At 34.2% G+C, this 19,348-nt stretch overlaps 2 protein-coding genes across 2 annotated transcripts; one reads left to right on the plus strand and one right to left on the minus strand.

The window, feature by feature from the left end:
* The first annotated feature begins 360 nt into the window (after positions 1 to 360).
* On the plus strand, positions 361 to 11,007 carry LOC106661401. Its single transcript, XM_014384756.2, has 2 exons — positions 361 to 1,081; positions 4,771 to 11,007. Exon 2 carries the CDS (start codon positions 4,776 to 4,778, stop codon positions 10,641 to 10,643), a length of 5,868 nt encoding a protein of 1,955 aa, XP_014240242.1. The 5' UTR covers positions 361 to 1,081; positions 4,771 to 4,775; the 3' UTR covers positions 10,644 to 11,007.
* On the minus strand, positions 10,881 to 19,288 carry LOC106661402 (cilia- and flagella-associated protein 251-like). Its single transcript, XM_014384757.2, has 21 exons — positions 18,970 to 19,288; positions 17,651 to 17,797; positions 17,489 to 17,592; positions 17,267 to 17,424; positions 17,071 to 17,189; positions 16,889 to 17,006; positions 16,681 to 16,813; positions 15,807 to 15,994; positions 15,643 to 15,747; positions 14,624 to 14,732; positions 14,351 to 14,508; positions 14,093 to 14,244; positions 13,847 to 14,028; positions 13,668 to 13,785; positions 13,518 to 13,607; positions 13,149 to 13,274; positions 12,998 to 13,089; positions 12,708 to 12,939; positions 12,366 to 12,609; positions 12,098 to 12,225; positions 10,881 to 11,869 (listed from the first exon to the last, which is right to left on the minus strand). Exons 1-21 carry the CDS (start codon positions 19,117 to 19,119, stop codon positions 11,642 to 11,644), a joined length of 3,081 nt encoding a protein of 1,026 aa, XP_014240243.1. The 5' UTR covers positions 19,120 to 19,288; the 3' UTR covers positions 10,881 to 11,641.
* Positions 19,289 to 19,348: the final 60 nt, after the last annotated feature.

Raw genomic sequence — 19,348 nt, forward strand, 5'->3', positions numbered from 1 at the left:
AAAAAATTAAAACATTTAGTTAAAGATTAATTGATTTTTTTTTTCTGTCGACATGAAATTTAAGTCAAATGTAACTCGACTCTTATGCCGTAAATTTACTTGAAACTTTGTGTTATAAAATGTTTATAACTTTTTTTTTACAATAAAGTATATGTTATTCTTTACAGAATATTATTTCTATTTTATGTATTGTAATTAGTTATAGACAAATGATTTTTCCAATTTTGGTGAGTCCTGGAGAGCTCCGCGGGAATCGCTAGCAGCGGTGTCATCGCCGGTTTAAACTCTGTTCCTAATAGACAAAAAAATCTTAGAAAAATTGGAAATGTTAAAAAAATAAATTTTTTCTTGGTTGAAAATAAATGTCTGTTATGGAAAATAGGAGATTTTAAATGATTTTAAGTTGGGGAAAATGCGGAGTTTCTCCGCTGTTTCTTAGGTGATCAATGGAAATTGTTTATTAAAATTGAGAGTTAATTTATTTGGCAGATTAAAGATAGTAATCGGGCGGAAGGGAGTATATTTAATAAATCGGGCAAGAGTGAGCCCGAAATGAAAAATTGATGAGAAAGGGGGCGAGAAAAGGCGTAAAAATGGTGAAAACAATCGAAACGGGCGGAGAAGCCTGGGTGGCTGGAAATAATTTCTGGTCCCGAGGCGAACTCCGACCGAGCCGAGACTCGAGAGTGGGGCCGCCATTTTCCCGAAACTAACCTGATTTAAGGCGCGTAAGCTCATCAACGGAGTGTTTTCCTCTCAATTTCAGGGAGCGGATATTTACGTATTTTGGACGAGCCGTGGCTGTCTCTACCCGGAAAAGGGCCTACATCGAGCGTACGACGAGTTATCGAAGAGTTTGGCCCAGCCGAGTCGGAAGCCGTCTGATGACAAGTCGGTGCCTTTGTGCTGGGACTCGGAGGGTAGAACGAATCGGTGGACCGGGACGAGCCTCTCCGTGTTTCTAGGATGTGAGCCGCCCCTCGACATCGGACCAGCATCGCAAACCAGAAAAGCGTCTCACTTAAACGTCTTTTCCGTCTGCAATTCATCGCCAGGAAAGCCGCCCAGTTAAATGCTTGAGGTAAGCCGTCCCTGGGACTGTTTTCTCTCCCTGCGTCTCCACCCGCCACCAGCCAACCCGTTGTCCCCAGATCCGAGACCCTCCTTGGTATCAGTTTTCCATTTTTTCTACCACCCTCCATCCCGCGAAGTTGTCTTTCTTCCATCCAGCAATGGAAACGGCTTCGTTTTCGCCTAGGTGGACGGCCCGCACTCGCTGCGCCATTTACCTTTTCCCCATTTTTATCACTTCTAGCTCACAACAGATTTCCAACTTGAAACTTTTATTTTTTACTTTTGATTTTTTCTACCATCTCACACGAATTTATCGTTTTCTTTCATCAAAAACTCTTTTCAACGCGTTTCCTTCATCACATTTGATATATGTGTATTTTTTAATATATATTTTTTTTATTGTGATCTTTATCGTTTGGTAGCGATAAAATCCAAATGATCAGTCAAATCGTAGAAACAGCGTATAATCCTCACAAAATTGACCTCACCACCAACAATTTTAACATTTATTCAGATAACAGCAATAACTTGAGAATTCTGGCAGTTTTGGATGGTTATTTGCTCTTTTACTTGGTGAATAACTTGCAGATAACAGTTCAATTGTGGAACCGCAACTTAAACCTGTTAAAAAGTAAAGCGAAATGATATGCAATTTGTGCAAACATGAAAATTTGATGTTTCTGAAGTTCGGTGTTGACATGTAAATGCTATGTAGTGTTTATTCATTGTAAATTGTTATCATATCGGTAAAGCCTGTGATGAACCAGGATCATTCTGTTCTGACTATTGTCACTCATTTTGTCAAGCGTGTTTATACAACATTCCTTCAGTGGTAGTTCTGATTAATGGACTAATAACTGATAACAGTATGAGTGGTGAAATGTGTCTGACAGGCAGTATAAGTGACAAAAGGTTGTATTAAAACATTTTAAAAAAATATTCTTTTTATCTAAGGTTATTGGTTTAGGTTGAAAATTAGTGTCAAGAGATGGATTCGAACCCACGACCTTTGGCTCAATACTCCTCTGCCATTTGAGCTAACGTGACTTCGATCCCCTCAGGCTCCTACTCCCTATCTCAACCTACAACCGTTACAATTTTCCCTCTTTTTGTCATATTTTCATGCCGATTGTGACACTAATTTTTCATCACAACCAAAAATCTTAGATAAAAAAGAATAATTGATATGGTCAATTATGATTATGAAACAAATATGGATTAATTTACAAAAAAATGAAATTGTTTCTATGCTGACAGATGATCTTGGTTTAATTTTTACATGTATGATCTTTATTCGCTAACCCTTTCAAAACAATCCATTGATTTTGTGGTGACTTCTGGTCACCTTGCCAACGATTGCTCTTTGACCAGTACAGAAAAAGTTTGCCACTTTTCTCAATTCTAGCTGTATCGATACATATTCTACGCCGTTTGTATGTTGGTATGGTTTTTACATCAGATAAATAACCGCGCTGAGCAATTGTAAAAATAATTTGTAAAAACTAAACAGAGTATATCATTATTTTCAAATTGTGTTTGATGTTACTCTTAAATCCTGTTCATACATTTTAAATTCATTTGCCTAAAAAACCCAAATAATTTTCAATCATGCATCTTCTGTAATCAAGCAATCAATTTTTTACAATTTTCTTATAGAGTTTAAATGGTTAAAAACAACATAAATCATGCATTGAAACAAGTTTTATACAATAGTAAGAAAATAAAGGTTTTGATACAATGTGCAGCATGTCACAATTTAAATGGAATAAATAAAAGATTTCTTTGAAGTGTTTGTTCTGTTGAATTGAAGTTATATTGCCAAGTTTTAACTAATTTACCAATTTGGCCATTACTGATACTTTAGACTGCCTGGGTTGGTCTGTCCGTCGTATTTATAGATGGCATTTCGCCATCTTCAATGTTGTGTCTAAAATGTTGACAACTCATCTGAGAGACCAACTCTTCGAGGATAGATGAACCAAAATGATCGGTAATGACCAAATTACAAGTTCGTCATCCCTCAGATGTACTGATAAAACTCACAATTTAAATTTTTAAATGATAGCTATAATGATATCAGAATATAAATCTTTATTGAATAATTAAAACTTAATTGCATTTCTATGATAGATACTATGATAAATAAGATTTAAAATGATATGCATCACTTAGCATTATTAATTATTTTTGCTTACAAAATGATTACATTATTTTTGCATCAACCGTATTTAGTGTGACCCAAAATATACAAATAGAACAACTGTGTTTTGTACAAGTGTATAAATTTTGGTTGAAATCTATTAATTTAAGTAAAAGTTTGTTTGAAATTGACAATTTTAACTGTAAAAATTCTTTGACCAAATTAATGAGACATTTTTTATCCCTGGACCCCTATCATATTTACCATTAATTTTAGATTTAGATGTATAGCTTATATGAGCAAATGTCCTCATCTTTTCTCAAGATTTCAACATCTCTCAATTCATATTTATGTACCAAAAATTGAAATAACAAAAAATTATTTTTCAGTAATGGAAAATGCCTAGAATTGCCAGATTCCCCAAGTTTTTTTTTTTTTTTTAATACTTATTTTTCTTCTTTACTGTTATTTGGAGATGGTAAAATGCAGTCAGACCGCATCTCACGATCTTCAAATAATCATTAACTAATGTTCACTAAACACCACACATTTCTTCTTTACGTTGTTAATTTTTTACTTTTGGAAGATGAACTCTACTGCTGGAATGAACCACAATTCTTTAAATGTTGTCGGATAGCTGAAAAAATCAATGTTTCACTTTGTTTATAGGCTAATTGACCGTAGAAGATATACATGAATGTAGATGATGATATCAAAAAATAAATTACTTGAACTCATTTGCTCTTTGAATTCTTTGTTTAGATTAATTTGAAACTGGCCAGCAATTGTATACCCTAGAAGAAACAGTAATAGAAAATAAATATATTTTTTTTATCCAAGAATTTTATTTCTACTTATAGTTAGTAATGTAATTTTAGATATAAAGTTTAATTCTAATTAGCGTATTATACTCCTTTGTATCCATTGATCCAATTGTATTACAAGTATAGAAATGCGTATTTATTTCAAACAAATAATACATGTATTATAAGCATGATAAAATGGTGCAACCATATATTTTTAATGTTTAAATTTTCAGTTATATTTATCAAGAATAAATTATTTTAATATCAAATCTAGAAGTTTATGAATTCTGAAAGAAAACCTGTTTCACAAACAGATGCATTGTTTTTATTTCTTATTCTCTTGAGAGAATCAAGAATGTTAGTTTATTTTTATTTTTTTAATATTTCTTATGTGACAAACATTATTTTTGATGTAAAGTGACTATAAAGTGGAGAGATAAATATGTCTGTTTTATTGTAGGCAAACCTATTTCACATGACACGTTTGTTAGGTACATTCCAGTGACTGTCTTACAACAATTTATTTTGATGCAAATAAAACAGAGAAGATGCCCGAACACAAAGATAAATGAAAACTCAAACAAAGAGTGATTGTTGGAAAATCCTTTAAGATACCAGACTCCTTCCTTCCATATTTTAAATAACATAATTTTACATGCATGCAATCCTTGTTAAGCCTGTTGTTTTAGAAATGTCTGGCCACATGATTTGTTTTAAAAGATTTTTTAATCTACATCTTTTTATAAATAGAAACCATGGAGGACGGAGTAGAACTCTCTGGAGATGTTGAAAATGGATCAGGAAAGGAGAACTTGGAAGATGAAAAGAACCCCCTAAAATCTGGTAACTTTGACAATTCCGACAGCCTCCCTAACCAGGAAAACAACAAATTGGATATCTCGAGTGCCAAGCTTAATGGTGATCGTGAAGATATTGTAGCCACTGATAAAAATGATTTTACTGTTTTGAATGAAACTTTACCCAATGTGGACCAAGAGCCAAAATTGGTCACTACAGGATATGACGAGTCTAAAATTAGTAAAGAACGTGAAGAAAAAGAGGAATCTAAAGCTTTGGATGATGAAGATAAAGAAGGTGACTCAATGTATGAACCAATGACTACAAGGAGTAAGTTGGCCATGTTGGCATCTTTAACATCATCCTCTGAGCTTACAATTCAGCTGGTAAGTAAAGATACTGATAAGAATAATGATGCAAAAAATGTAAAATTTGATGAGATGAATACCAATGAAAAAGTTCCTAAAGTTGAAATTACCCTCTCAAAACCTAAAACAAGATCTCAGTCTGTGGACTCCACAACATCAGTGGATAAGGTTAAAAATTTGGAGGTTAAATCTAAAAGTCAAAAGCGTAAGGCTGACACAGAAGACAAAAGTGAATCTAATGAAAAATTTCCAATTTTATATAAAGGTTTCAAAAAGAAAAGTGTAACTGAACTACCTGATAAACAAGAGAAAAAAGTCAATTTGAAGTGGAATCCGTTTAATCCAGCAGCTGCTTGTAAAAGGGATCCAAAAGTTGCCAAACCCCGACATATTTGTGATGAAATAGATTCGTCTAGTTTGCAATCAGAATATGCTCAGTATCTTGGCCTCCAGCCGATTCTTAAATTCAAATGTTCTAATTGTGGGATGTCTTCATTTCAGTCTATGAGTGCTCTCAATTCTCACCAGGTCGATTGTAAAAAACAGGATAAGCCAGTGCTGGGTCCGCAGATGCCTGTGCAGCTAAATCCCATCAACGAACCAAAATCAGCTAATATCAAATTGACTAGAAAAGTTTTTCTCTGCTCTGCATGTGGAACTTACTATGAACATTGGAATCTCTTTTTACACATGAGAGAAGTGCACAGGCGATACATCTGTTTATTCTGTTTAGGAATGTTTTCTGTCGCTGACAAACTTGCAGAACATTTAACACAAAAACACAATGTATCGAAGCAAGATTTTCAGTCAGTCGATGATTTTACAAAGTGCTACCAAACGTTTTTCCTCCTTTGCTTGGTATGTGATAAAGTATTTTCTGAAACTGACACATTTTCTGATCACAGCTGTGAGCCAAAGAAGAACATCGAGTCATTGGAAGGTTCTTCAATAACTGCCAAACAAGAAAATTCAGCCAATCAGAATCAGGCCAAAACGTCCCAAGACAGTCACCAGCCATCGATGAAATCCGGTGGGAAAAGGACAAGGGAATCGGCCAAGAAGAGTTTCAGCCAACAGAAATCATTGCATTCAAAGAAGGACATAAATGCCAGTAATACACTCAAAGCTGAGACCACTGAAGCGTGTGAAATGTCAAGTGTTAGTTCCCTGATGCCTCCAGAGGCACAGCCCAAAACAGAAAATGAGTTAAATGAAAAAAATGAAGAAAATATGCCACCTACAGCTGAACAGCCAAATACAAAATCAGCTGTTTCTGATGTAGACATGAAGAATGTTAATGAAACTAAATTTGACAGCAATCAAACCAACCAAGAAGTCAGCGAAACATTAAACTGTCACTCAGTGCCTGTAAAGTCATTGAAAAAAGTGAGGAAGGTAAAGAAAGTCGTCAAGAAACTCGTGAGGAAAAAAAAATTGCCCATCACTCCACCAGTTGTGTTACCTCCTGTACAAGAGGAATCACCACTCCTTCCTTCCATAATTTCAACAACTGATTCAGATCCGACGGCACCAATGGACCAAGGTGAAATTTTAGAGAAAGAGTGCATCAATAATAATGAACAAGTAAAAGTTAAGGACGATGTAGATGATAGAGAAAAAGATTATAACAAAATGGAAGTCGATGTTCCTCAACCACAGCCCCAAAACACGCCCAAAAGCCCTAAAGTTAACCAAGAATTTGAATTTACAAACAAACTTACAATCCCTAAAAGCTTGTTTAAGTTGAAATTACAATCCACTTTAGATTCTGATAATGAAAGTGATGATAGTCAAAAGCTCTCTCTTGTGGTTGACGAACACGCGAGCAGTGCTACTAACAGTGACAATGAAAACAGCAAAGATGACAGAATTGCCCAGTTTAAAGAAAAAATCAATGAAAACAGCTCTTCTCAAGGATCGACGAGTTTTGACGATGATCCTGCAAAAGTCAGTCAAAACGTTACCGAAAATGTAAATGACATCGCCCTTGCGGGTGAGGAGGTTGCTGTTATGGCATTGGCGTTAGATGATAAAATTGATAACATTTCAATACAAACTGTAGTCAAAGAGTGTGTACGTACTTCGTGTTTGACTTGTAATTATTGTAGACATGCTTCTAAAATTGCTGTCAATGGTAAACAGCTTGCTTTGCACTTGCTATCTGAACACAGATATATGCCAACAAAAAATGAGACGACCGAAGACGTAATCAACAAGTTGCGTCAGTCTTTGGATAAACTGTCGACAATGTTTTTCAATTCTGAAACATACGACAGCACCGACCCTTCAGTCTATGTGCCATATGATCAAGAATTGAGATTTAATTGTTTTCAATGCAACCATGACTCCCCATCGCATAAAGACCTTTACGCCCACAAGAAAAAGTACCATTCTAAATCATTACTTTTATGCATTATGTGTAAATCCACTTTTGTCAGTTACAGTGAACTAATTTGCCATTTGTGTCCAGGCATGTACAGTGCAGAGATTTTAAATATTGATATGAAATTCCGATGTTGTTTGTGCCCTCTAGACACAATACCCTCTGGATTCCGTTTAATGGTCCATCTTCGAAAATCTCATCACATGTGCGATATCTGTTTGGAAATTTGTCAGGACCAGCAAAAATTGTCAACTCACATGTGGAAACATAAACTGAATCATTTGTGCTACAGATGCGGGATTGCTTATGCCAGCAAACCAGACATAACAAAACATCTATTTTGGAAGCATGGGACAGAGAGTGTGCTTTGTAAAAAGTGTCTTCAAAAGAAATGGCCTCATGTTTATCACTTTTGCATACCTCCAACTTCGTTTATTTGTGAAGAATGTAACACTTCTTTTAGTAAAGCTGTTGCTCTGAAAGTGCATAAGCGGATCCATGGCAATGATATACCTTATGCTTGCTCCCAGTGTGAAAAGAAGTTTGTCTCGAAAAAACTTTTAAAGCGTCATGAAGAAAGACACAACAAACCGGTCAGTAAAATCGATAGTAAAATTGAATCGGATATGAATGAAGAAGACAGCAAAGAGGAAATAATAAATGTAACAGATCTTCCAAATGAAAACCAAGAACCTCTGAATATTAATAAAAATAATAGTGCTGATGATGATGAAAACAAAGAAAACAAACCAGCAGATGGTACTATAAGGAAAGAAAAGAAAAGCAATTCTGAACTGGATATTCCTCCTTTAAATTTGTCTTCAGACAGTGACTCTGATGATGATGGTGATGATGATGATGATGACAATTCTCCTAAACCACAGAGTACTGAAAATGAAAAAGACAAGGGAGAAGACAATGTAATGTCCAATGAAAAAACACCTGTAAGTGAAGAATTGCTTGACAATACTAAAGTGAGTTCGAATCCAGAGTCTGAAATAAAAGTACAAGATAATCTTCCAGAAGTTGATAGTGTAATGCCTGAATTGAAGGGCGTTTTAGACCTTCCCCAGCCTACAGAGAATAGCACGAGTGAGGGATTGATTGATCCTGTAGTGAGTAATGCGATTGATCAACATGAAAAATTATTGGATATAGCCAACCTTCCATTCGTAAACAATTTTGGAGAACAATTGTTAGTTGACCCAGCTCAACTAGTAGATAACAGTTCACATTTATTAAACACCCATGATAGTACAAAAGTGCCGGATAGCCAGGCAGATGAAATCTGGGAAAACTTTTATAAAACAAACCCTCAAAATTCGAGTCTGCCTTATCCATTATGCGCCATGAAGTCAGAAGTGGCATATGGTATAATTATGGGAGACCATGATTACTGCCAAAGATCCACCAAATCAGAGCCACTGATCAAAGAAGAATTGCCATCGAATTTAGGTCCTGGTTTGAGTGATGATAAATTGGAAGAAACTACTGGCATTGATTCAAAACAGACAAACGAAATCAAAGACGAAAATCCCAGTTTAACGGATTCTCCAAGAAAGAAACCAAAATCTCCAAAGAAAAGAATTTCAAAACCCTCTGGTGACAATAGCTCTTCCTCCAGCAGTGACAGCAGTGATACGGATTCGAGCACTTGCAGTTGTGGTACAAATTGCAGTTGTTCGAGCTCTTCGTCAAGTGGTTCTTCATCATCCAGTAGTGATTCTGAGAGTTCTGGACCTGAGGACAGCTCTAAAGCTAAGGAACCGAGACCCAAGAAGAGGAAAGAACGCAGAAGTAGAACCAAGACAGAAATTGATCCGGAAGGGGACAAAGAACCTCTGTCAAATACTATTCTTCCTGCTGCACCAGAACCGGAAACTGTTACGGAGACACAAACTATAAAATCAGAAGAAATAAAACAAGAACCTCAAGCTGAACATAAAATGAAACATGATGAAACTGAAGAGCCAAATATCCTTATAGATCCAGAGGATCCACCAATTAGAGAATCAGAATTGGAGACTGACGAGACTTCGTCTGATGAAGAGTTTTATGACAGTCAACCGCAAAGAAGAGTCAGCCAGTTGATGGCTGAAAAAAGGAATCAACTCATGCAAAATACTGCTGCTGGTGTACCCAGCAACAATGGTAATTCATCGCCAACTTACATGGCTGAACCTCTTCTTAACACAACCTTGCCCATGACACCTTATCCCCTTACACCTCCTACAGAAATTCCAGTTACACAAACACCTACTTCATTAACACCCAAATCAAGAGTTCGACCAAAAAGAAATAGAAAGGCAGTGCCAAAAATTAAGGTACCGATAGAAAAGCCAATCCAAAATTCTAGTCCATTCCCTCAACAATTTATGGACATCCCTAAATCCTTTTCACCTTATCATCAACCTGTAACTTTACCAGAATCAAAACCATTGACACCTCTTCAAAAGCCAATCTCCTCTTTCATGCCATCCGAAAACACGCCAGGAGGTTCAGAGAATGATAAATCGAGGTCTTCAAAACGAAGGAGGATCCCAAACAAGTTTTATGGATACTCAAGTGGCGAAGAAGACGAAAAGCCAACATTCAAATGGAGAAAACAAGACACACCTAGTCATCACAAAACGACTCCTCCTTCCCAACCCATATTACCTCCTCCACCACCACCTCAGCCTTCGACACCGACCCCAAGGATACAGTTGACTGTACCTAAGCACGTCATAAGAAAAACTCCAAAAGCGGCCAAAATTAAAGTACAAACAAGTAGCAATGATTCGTCGGACAGCGGCAGCGAGGAAGTGAAAAGACCGCAGTTCATGCGTTCGATACCGGTTCCTCCTCCACCTATGCCCGCGCCGCAGCCTTCCCATGGTTCACAGAAGCCCGACAAGGATGTCTACTGCTACTGCAGATGTCCCTATGATGAAGTGTCTGAGATGATAGCTTGTGATGACGAAAACTGTACAATCGAGTGGTTTCATTTTGAGTGTGTTGGGATCATGGTGCCCCCCAGAGGCGAGTGGTTCTGTCCAGGCTGTCGGAAAGCCCGAGGCCTGCCTCCCGCTTAGTCTTATACAATTTTATTAGTTTCTTGTGCTATAGAATTTACAGTACTGGTTTTTATAAATAAAAGTGTTTAAAGTGTAAAATATTATTCTGTGAAAATTGTGTGATTTACACTAATCAAAACTGTGAATGTATTTTTAATAATGCTATCATAGAGAGCAATCTCATATTTCTATTCTATTTAATACAAGTTGATGTGTTGAATTTAGGTAAAGGGGGCTTGTAGTTAAAGTAGATAATGACTTTAACTGTGTTCTGTTTATTTTTTGTACAATACAATTCATATAACGAGTAAGGGACTTCCTTAATGTCCTTAAAAAAACCTTTTGTACATTTGCATATATGTAAATATTCATGTACATACATATGTTTTAATTGAAATATATAAAATGTTACAGTGTAAATATGATTTAATTTTTACTTTTTAGTTTAAGTTAGATTTTTAATCAGATTAGTTATCGTTATTCTGATTTGTAATCACTTGAAAGTAGAAATTGAAGAAAAATGTTTTATTTTTAATTCATTTGGTAAAAGATGACAGAGAATGAATATTTGTGAAACGAATACACCTTTCCCGTGTTATATTTTATAAGTTTGTTTTAATATAAAAAAAAAGAAAATCAGAACAGTAAATTAAAAAAATGTAAACTGTTTCAAATAATAGATGGCATTATAAACCTAACTGTTATATTTTTCTTTCAGTTGTAAAGTTTTCATATGGGCTTATTTATTTTATTCCTTTCGATTTGTAGAACTCATTAGAACAATAAGAATACTTTTTAAATTACAAATCAAATTATATTTATTCAAATATATTTTATTGAAAAAAAAAAAAAAAAAACTTGAATCATGTACTAGTTGGTTTATATTCACCTAAAAGAACCTCAAATTTTTTTGTTAGACAAATTCTTCAAAAAATATAATATTGAACCACTTTTTTAAATAATTAAAAGTTTGCATTACTGGCCTACCAATGAAGAAAGACTCAGAATAGTGTTCATTAGTTTTTATTCATATTTTTCCTCATTTCAGCAGCTTTCTTAATCTTTTTCATAGACATGCGCAGGTCGTAATCCTGCTTGGTCTCTTCCATTTCTTTATCAGATTCCTTCTCTTTGATTTTAATAATTTCTTCATCTAATTTGTTCTCCTCGTCTATCGCTGCCATAATCTCATCAGCGTCTTTTCTTCCCAGTATCTCCCTGGTCAAATATTCATATGTTATGTACTGAAAAAAAGAAAAAGAAATGGGATTATTAAAAATTAAATGTATAAAGTTTAATTGAGAGGAGTTATTGAACATGATATTGATGAATTAAATTACATCTTGAACTGATCATTTTACTGGATGTGTACATTCTTGCTGGATGGACTCTAAAGTGTTAGATCAGTTCAACATATGTTCATCCATTTACTGACCAACATCACTAAAAGAATTATATTAGCACATATTCACCTCTGGCAAGAAATCACATTCTAGTACCTCTTGTTTCTTTTTCTCTTCATATACTTTTTTGGTTATTGTCGCAGGTTTAAGAAGTGTTTTGAGGTAGTTGTAAGCCTCACAGAATGTAAAGGGTTCTCCTATAATAACATTATCATTGGAGGCTATATTTAACAATTAAATTTTTTTTTAAATTATGATTATTAAGGTGATGCAATACTAATATTAGTACGAGTAATTTAATTTAGCATTATTTTGGTCATTTTATGTATTTGCTGACCCCATTCTACGAGCATGTTGACGAAATCCTCCCTTGTTAGACTTCCTGATGCTGCTCCATGTTTGTCTGTTTGAAGCTCAAGAGCAGTTTGAAAAGCTGCTTTTAATTCCTCTTCAGAAACATCACTCGAATCTCTATAATTGATTAATATTTTGATAAAATCTTCAATTGACAGTTCCTTCAATTCTGGCTTCTTATCTTTAATTTCTGTGGCGAATTCACTGTCGTGCATTAGCATGTCAAGCTAAGGAATAATAATAAATTTCAAGTAGAAATGTATTGTATATTGGAAAAAAATAATAAATATAAATTATATAGAATATATATCGAGGTAAAATGTACCTCGAATATGGTTGGAAAACAACCTACTGCCCTTAAGACATCAGGGACTTCACAGAGGCTGATTGTGTTGGATGAAGACCTCGGCTGCAAGTTGTACTCGCCTTCATGGAGTAGCTGAGCATAATGGAAATAATCTCGCAACTCATTCAACATGGTAGTGTGATTCGGCCCAAGGAGCTTTAGATAAGGTGAGATTCCGCTACCTCCCTGCATTTCGAGCACGTCCAAGATGCTAAAGCATATATAGCATTGGCTTTTGTTTATCAATTGTAACACAGTTACATTCATACCCTGGCATTATTCTCCACATCTGTACATTTTTTTCTGATCTTGACAACGAGAAAACAAATGTTGAATCTTTATCGATGGCAAAATCGATCTTCTGAAAAAGTAATGATGGATAAGTATTATTTTAATTTTTAACACAAGGTTAGCACAAACCGGTCCCTCGCCCATGTGAAGTGCTATCCATTTAAAAGGATTTCCATCCAATGGGAATTTAATAATACCCATTTGATTACCAGCAGAAAATACAAGATATTCACTTTCTGTAGTGTTGTTCAGGACCTAAAATATTGATTACTTATAGATGTAATAATTTATTAGTACTTCTAGCCAACTAAAAGAGTAGTAAAGTTAATCTATTACTGATCCTATTCAGCCAATTTATAAGGTCCTCAAATATTTGAGAACCCCAATAGCAGTTGTGGTTATAACAATAGAAAATTTTCATCATTACAATTCATCAATCAGTACAATGTTAATAGTAATAATAACAATATAGGATAAAGGATAATATAAAGGAATTACCATTATGGTATCAAGTGGTTGGTCAAGAAGTGGCCCTTGTTTCGTACTGACATAAGTCATCTCTGTTGTTTCAATTAACCTTAGTTTAGACTAGTAAAAAAATGTTTTGTAAACACATTTGCAAAGTGATTAATAAGGTAACAAACGCACATTGGAGTTTCCCATTATAATTAGATTTGAGTTTGTAGGATTGACTGCCATGCACATAGGGTGGCATCTTTGCTCTACACGAATTCTCCTTTGTATGATGAGATTTCGTTTTGCAAGACTAGACAAAATAAGTTTCATTTAATACGTCTTCATTTATAAAAGAGATTGATGACACTTGCCAATCCTCCAAATTGTATTCAACTATGTATTTATCCTTCGCTATCGTATAGCACATATTTTCAAAATCTGTAGTTTTAAAAAGGATTTCTGTAATTTCCTTTGAATGACTTTTTATATTTCCTATTATTGCTGGGTGTGCATTGGCTTCCAATTTGAGCAAGAAGAAAGTACAGTTCATATCCTGAAAATAGGGTTTAAAATATAAAAAAATTGCTTTTCCTAAGTTTTGTATAGGTCAAGCATACACAATATCCGACGAATACAGAGTCTAACGAAAATTTAATCATAGTAATAGGAAAATTCTCATAGTGATAAGATGTCCCTATGGTCGAAGTGAGCAATAAAGGATGGAGAATATGAAGTTCGCCATTTGATAAACCACAGGCCAAATAAACACCTTCAATAAAAATATTGCCATATAAAATTATAATGTTGAAGGCTGATTAATTAAGTCCATAAAAACTAAATATAACATAAAGCAATTTAACATAGCTACTGCTTACCATTTGCACTGTATTTGAGGGAAGAAACATACACTTTGGCTGATTTTTTTGACAGTTTGGCATACAGGATTACAGGCTGTTTTGTAATCATTGTTTGATTTTCCATATAATCGATCAGGCAAACTGTCAAACTAGACGTTCCTATACAAATGTAAGTGCTGGAAAATTATTTAAATATTTTGGATTAAAAATTTAAAATACACTAACAATTTTCTTACTTTGTAGTCATAAAAATTAGAAAGAAATGAAATTAGAATAAATTTGATGTTTTACCCAGCGGGATGTGGATCCATGGCTGTTGCGTTATGGATAAAGTATTCTAGCAAATATTCAATGGTTTGTTTAGAGTAATTGATATATGCCACTTGACCCGATGTAGTCTCTAAAACACATAAAATAAATTCATATAACGTATTAAATTAAATGAACAAGCCTTGGTGGCAGGCATTTAAGACCGAGGTCTGCTCTCTTACTACCAAAACCCAACAGTTCTTGGAACCTGTGAAATGTCATAAGGTTGATGCATAGGTGTGTATATGTATGTATGTGTGCAGAATTGAGCTTTCATAAGTCAATCAATTATAATCATTCTCACTCTCTAAGAACTGGGCTACTGTCTCTTTAGACAATGAGTAGGGTTGTAGGTTGGTGCAGATTGTTTTGTGGTCAGTACTTTTTTAAAGGTATCGGACATTTAGGTAACTGTGGATGATGCGATTGGAAATATAGATCGGAGTTGACAATGAATCTAAGAATTCATGTTTGCAGTGTCTGAATTCTGTGGAGATTGGAAGGTTTAGTTGAACCCCACAGTTCTAAGCAGTATGTCCATTTTGGTTTTAGTGTTGATTTGAGTATGACTATTTGTGGTCAAGGGAGAATTTATATTTTTTGTCTAGTAGTATTGAATTGAGTGTTGTAAGAACACTTTCACCCAAAACCAATATGACATCACAAGAATAGCTCCACACTTTGTACCCTGAAGATGACTCGAATAAAGGTCAAAACATCAGCAAAAAATGAAAAAGGTGTTTTTCCAAACTACCTCATTCTTTACTGCTCCTTACGACTTCAACAAAAGTTACAAAAATTTTGGTAAGAGAATTTTAGTAAGAGAATAACAAAATGTAATGAACAGGGAGAGAAATTATTTCATTCTGAGTGTTCCACCACCAAAAAAAGAAAATATTAACAAGCCATACCCATTAGTTATTAACTGAAATTTGCCTAATGTTTAAACTTATGTTTAAATATCATAAACGTTTTGATAAGTAAGCATACTAATTACTTACTAACTATAAAGTCTCTGACAGTAAATTTGCTGTTTTCTTTGTTGTAGTCTTCTTCAAGTTTTGCCCAGTCTGAAATATCGCGCCTTTTTTTGACACAGAGTTTTCCTAGAGAATATTAATTAATATTTAAATACGTAATGTTAATAGCAACTTTAAGAAGTTACCCATTATAAACATTGTGTTCACCATTCTTCTATGGTAATCGGGATCAACATCATTATTTTCCCTCGGTCTCCGGTGAAACGATACCTGCAAAATAGAGTCCAGCTCTTTATGCTGGAACCAGTATACAATCCTTAAAGCACTGTTGTAAAAAAGAATCCGGCCTTTATTTGTACCAACTGCAATATACCTACGTAAAAAAGCAAAAGCCTATATATTTGAAAAAAACCTCAATCATTAGCAAAATATCTTTTAATAAGTAGATTATTATAACCATTATAACCAAATAAATTGGGTGAACCATAGTGACAGTTAAGGCAGGTGATTCTTGTACATATAGCACGCTGTATGTCCTGAGTTTGAAATTGTTAAGGAATTTTCTATGAGAATTAATTATTGAAAAAGGAGTGCGAGGGTTTCTACCAGTCAGATGCAAATAACCTAAGAAGGAGAAATCGGTAGGCTTTGGGGATTTACGCCAGAAGTCTACTTTGGAGGAATTGTAGATGGAGGAAAAATCCAATGAATCTGATAATCAGAAGGACATTATATTCAAATATCTATCATGTATTGTGTATGAGAGAAATTCAAAATTTCAATAGCAACACCCTGCATGCACTGTAATGCACTGTACATGAAAATTCTTATTGATGTCACTGGCAAAACAGATTTGTGAAAAAAAATGAAACTATAAAGTGGTATTTTTCCATGACTTGATCATCTTCAAATATCCTGAACCATCATTCGCCTTGTTCCAGTGTGTCTGTGAATTCTTGTCTGTCAGTAAGACTTATTCCAGCACCAGAATGTGTGAAGATGAAGCCATGAATCAATGTTTTATTTTCATACTTATAGCAAAGGATTTAGCCTGCTTACCCATCAATGGAATTAATGGCATTTATACGATCATCTACTAAATTGACATAGGTAATCACATCTTTTTCATTTGTCATTTCGATCGGGTCTGACCCCTCAAAATAATCCAAATCACTCCATACAATAACATTCCCTTTAAAAATAAATTTAAAAGTTTGAAATTAGTTCTTTATAACGCATATACAGAATATGGACTGTAAAGATATACCTGTATCAGTAGCTGTGAGACTAAGATGAGATCCCGTATGGTATGTAGAACAGGTGAATCCACCAACCTTGTCGTCTCTTGTAAATGTTGTGTTGTGGTAAGTGAGAGTTTTTGTCCCCTATTATAACATAAAATTACTTTTCATTGACAGCATTTAAAAGTCTTTACAATTGGTAATTTACTGGAATGTAGGTGACAAAAATAACATTTGTCTTTGAGGTCACCATAAGGTATTCACTAACTTCTTTACAAAACGCAACATCCACAACTTCCCCAAAGTTTGGATCTAATACTAGAGTGGCTGAAACAATGGTGAATGTTAATTTTCTAGCTTAAACTCAAGTTCAAAATTTACATTTAAAAAATCCAAACGTTTACCCTTTAATGTGTTATTTGGCAGTGCCCATTCATATAATAAGATCTCTTGTTTTTTAATCCCGATCAAATGTACAATCAAATATTTTCCACATTCGCTCAAATAAACATTTTTTGCACCTGCTTTGTGTTCAAACTCAAAGATAGTGTAAACGGGAATGCTAAATTATTAAAACATTCAATCTGCATTATTGCAAGGCTTCAAGAAAGCCACTTTCATTTTACCATTGCTCCACATTCCAAACAATGATTGTGTTTCCAGGCCCGTTGTCAGCAGTTGCTAACCACTGGCCAGTGCCATCACAGGCTGTCGTTCGTATTTTATTTCTCTAAAAAATAATTAATAAATATATCATCAAGTATATACATAAAATTTGCTATATTTACATGGCCTTTAAGTGAAACCATCGTTTCATATTCATAGTTGTACAATATAGGAAAATGACCTGAAGCAAATAATAATAATGGCTCGTTGGGTGTTGTCAGATTCTGAATAGGTGCATTTTTGTTCATGCCAAATGTCCAATAATGACACTGGAAAATTTAATTAGTTGTTCAGGCTCATTGATAAACTGAAAACTGCTTACCAACATTTGTGATATGTTATTTAGTTTTGTCATGTATCATTTTAATAAAAAAAATAAAAAAATAAAAATCCTTAGTTTTACATAACAGAGACTAAAACTGTTAGAAATGATGAAGAATGGATGTGAGTACGTACATTCACTTTTTGTAAATGATGTTCTACTCATAGATTTGTTGTTTTACAATGATCTGGATTTCAATAATTAAATGCTCATTGTCAGGTTGAAAGTTACAAACTTGTCTCTCGATATGAATAGTAAGAGTAAACCCACTCACACATGGTTCACTAGGCGTGTTTGAAACGTTTTCAACCTGATGATGAGCGTTTAGTGTTTGAAATCCAGATCATCGTAAACAACAAATCTGTGCATAAAATCATCATTTACAATTGAGACTAAAACTTGTTGGGACCTTAGAAAGATTCTAGAACATCTCCATTTTTTCCTGCATGTGGCCCAATATCTCTCTTTCATTTTTTCGTTTAATTGAGGGACCACAATGTCTACATTCATAACCATTTACAAGATTAATGTTGACGCACAAATCATTTAAGCATTCTCAATCATAATCATAATTTATAAAATAGTTTTTTGTTTTCGGTATGTTCAACTAGAAATATTTTTTTATGAAGAGAACTTGAAATTATAGATATTATTATTTTGTAAATATTGCAAGCATTGAAATAACTGGTTTGTAATATTATAAAGTTAAATATGATTTTCCATAAACAATCTAGTTTCATTTCAAACAGTTTATTTTCAGTTCATAAAAAATTCGCATACTGTTACTGTCAGTTGTGATCTTGAATAAGATCCTTAGGTATAGAAATGAAAGTGCGGATATTTTTGTTGTAAATATTGTGAGCTTTCAGATCTATATTGTTTTTAATATTTAATCTTAAGATCTATTGAGAAAAGCCTTATACAAAATAAATTAGTCAATAATTAACCATTTTTAGCAAAAGTTAATACCACCATTAGGAGGTACTAATTTTTAATTTAGCGCATAATAAATTTGAATGCCTGCTCAGTTGGAAAGTTATCAGCTGCTTTACAATCACAATTGTCTAACTTCTTAATGCAAATTGTTCTTCTTTTAAAAAAATAAATAAACAGTCTTACAAATGGAGTCGTAAATTTGACATTCCAATGCCCAGTTTCCTTTTTTAAGAAGTAGTTCGGTTCGCCTTGTCCTTGGTGTGCGGCTTTGATTAGGTTTATGACAAATGATCTTTCTGGGAATGGTTTGACGTCTTGCACCAGGTTCATCATCTTGCCCTGCTGAAGAATGCTGGAGAAAGGGAAAACGTCAACTGGCTATTATAAAATTAACAAGACCGCACTCGTCGTTTTGAAAACGCTATGGCAACAATTCAGTCCCAAATTGTCATCCTTAATCCTAAACAATTAAAAACATGTGGTGAAAATATACTGAATTTTTTACCCTTAAGCAAAACAGATTATGGAGTATGTTTCAATTAGTAACATACAATATAAATAA

The sequence above is a fragment of the Cimex lectularius genome, unplaced genomic scaffold (assembly GCF_000648675.2).
Source record: "Cimex lectularius strain Harlan isolate CLEC.00 unplaced genomic scaffold, Clec_2.1 scaffold16, whole genome shotgun sequence".
Lineage (NCBI taxonomy): Eukaryota > Metazoa > Arthropoda > Insecta > Hemiptera > Cimicidae > Cimex > Cimex lectularius.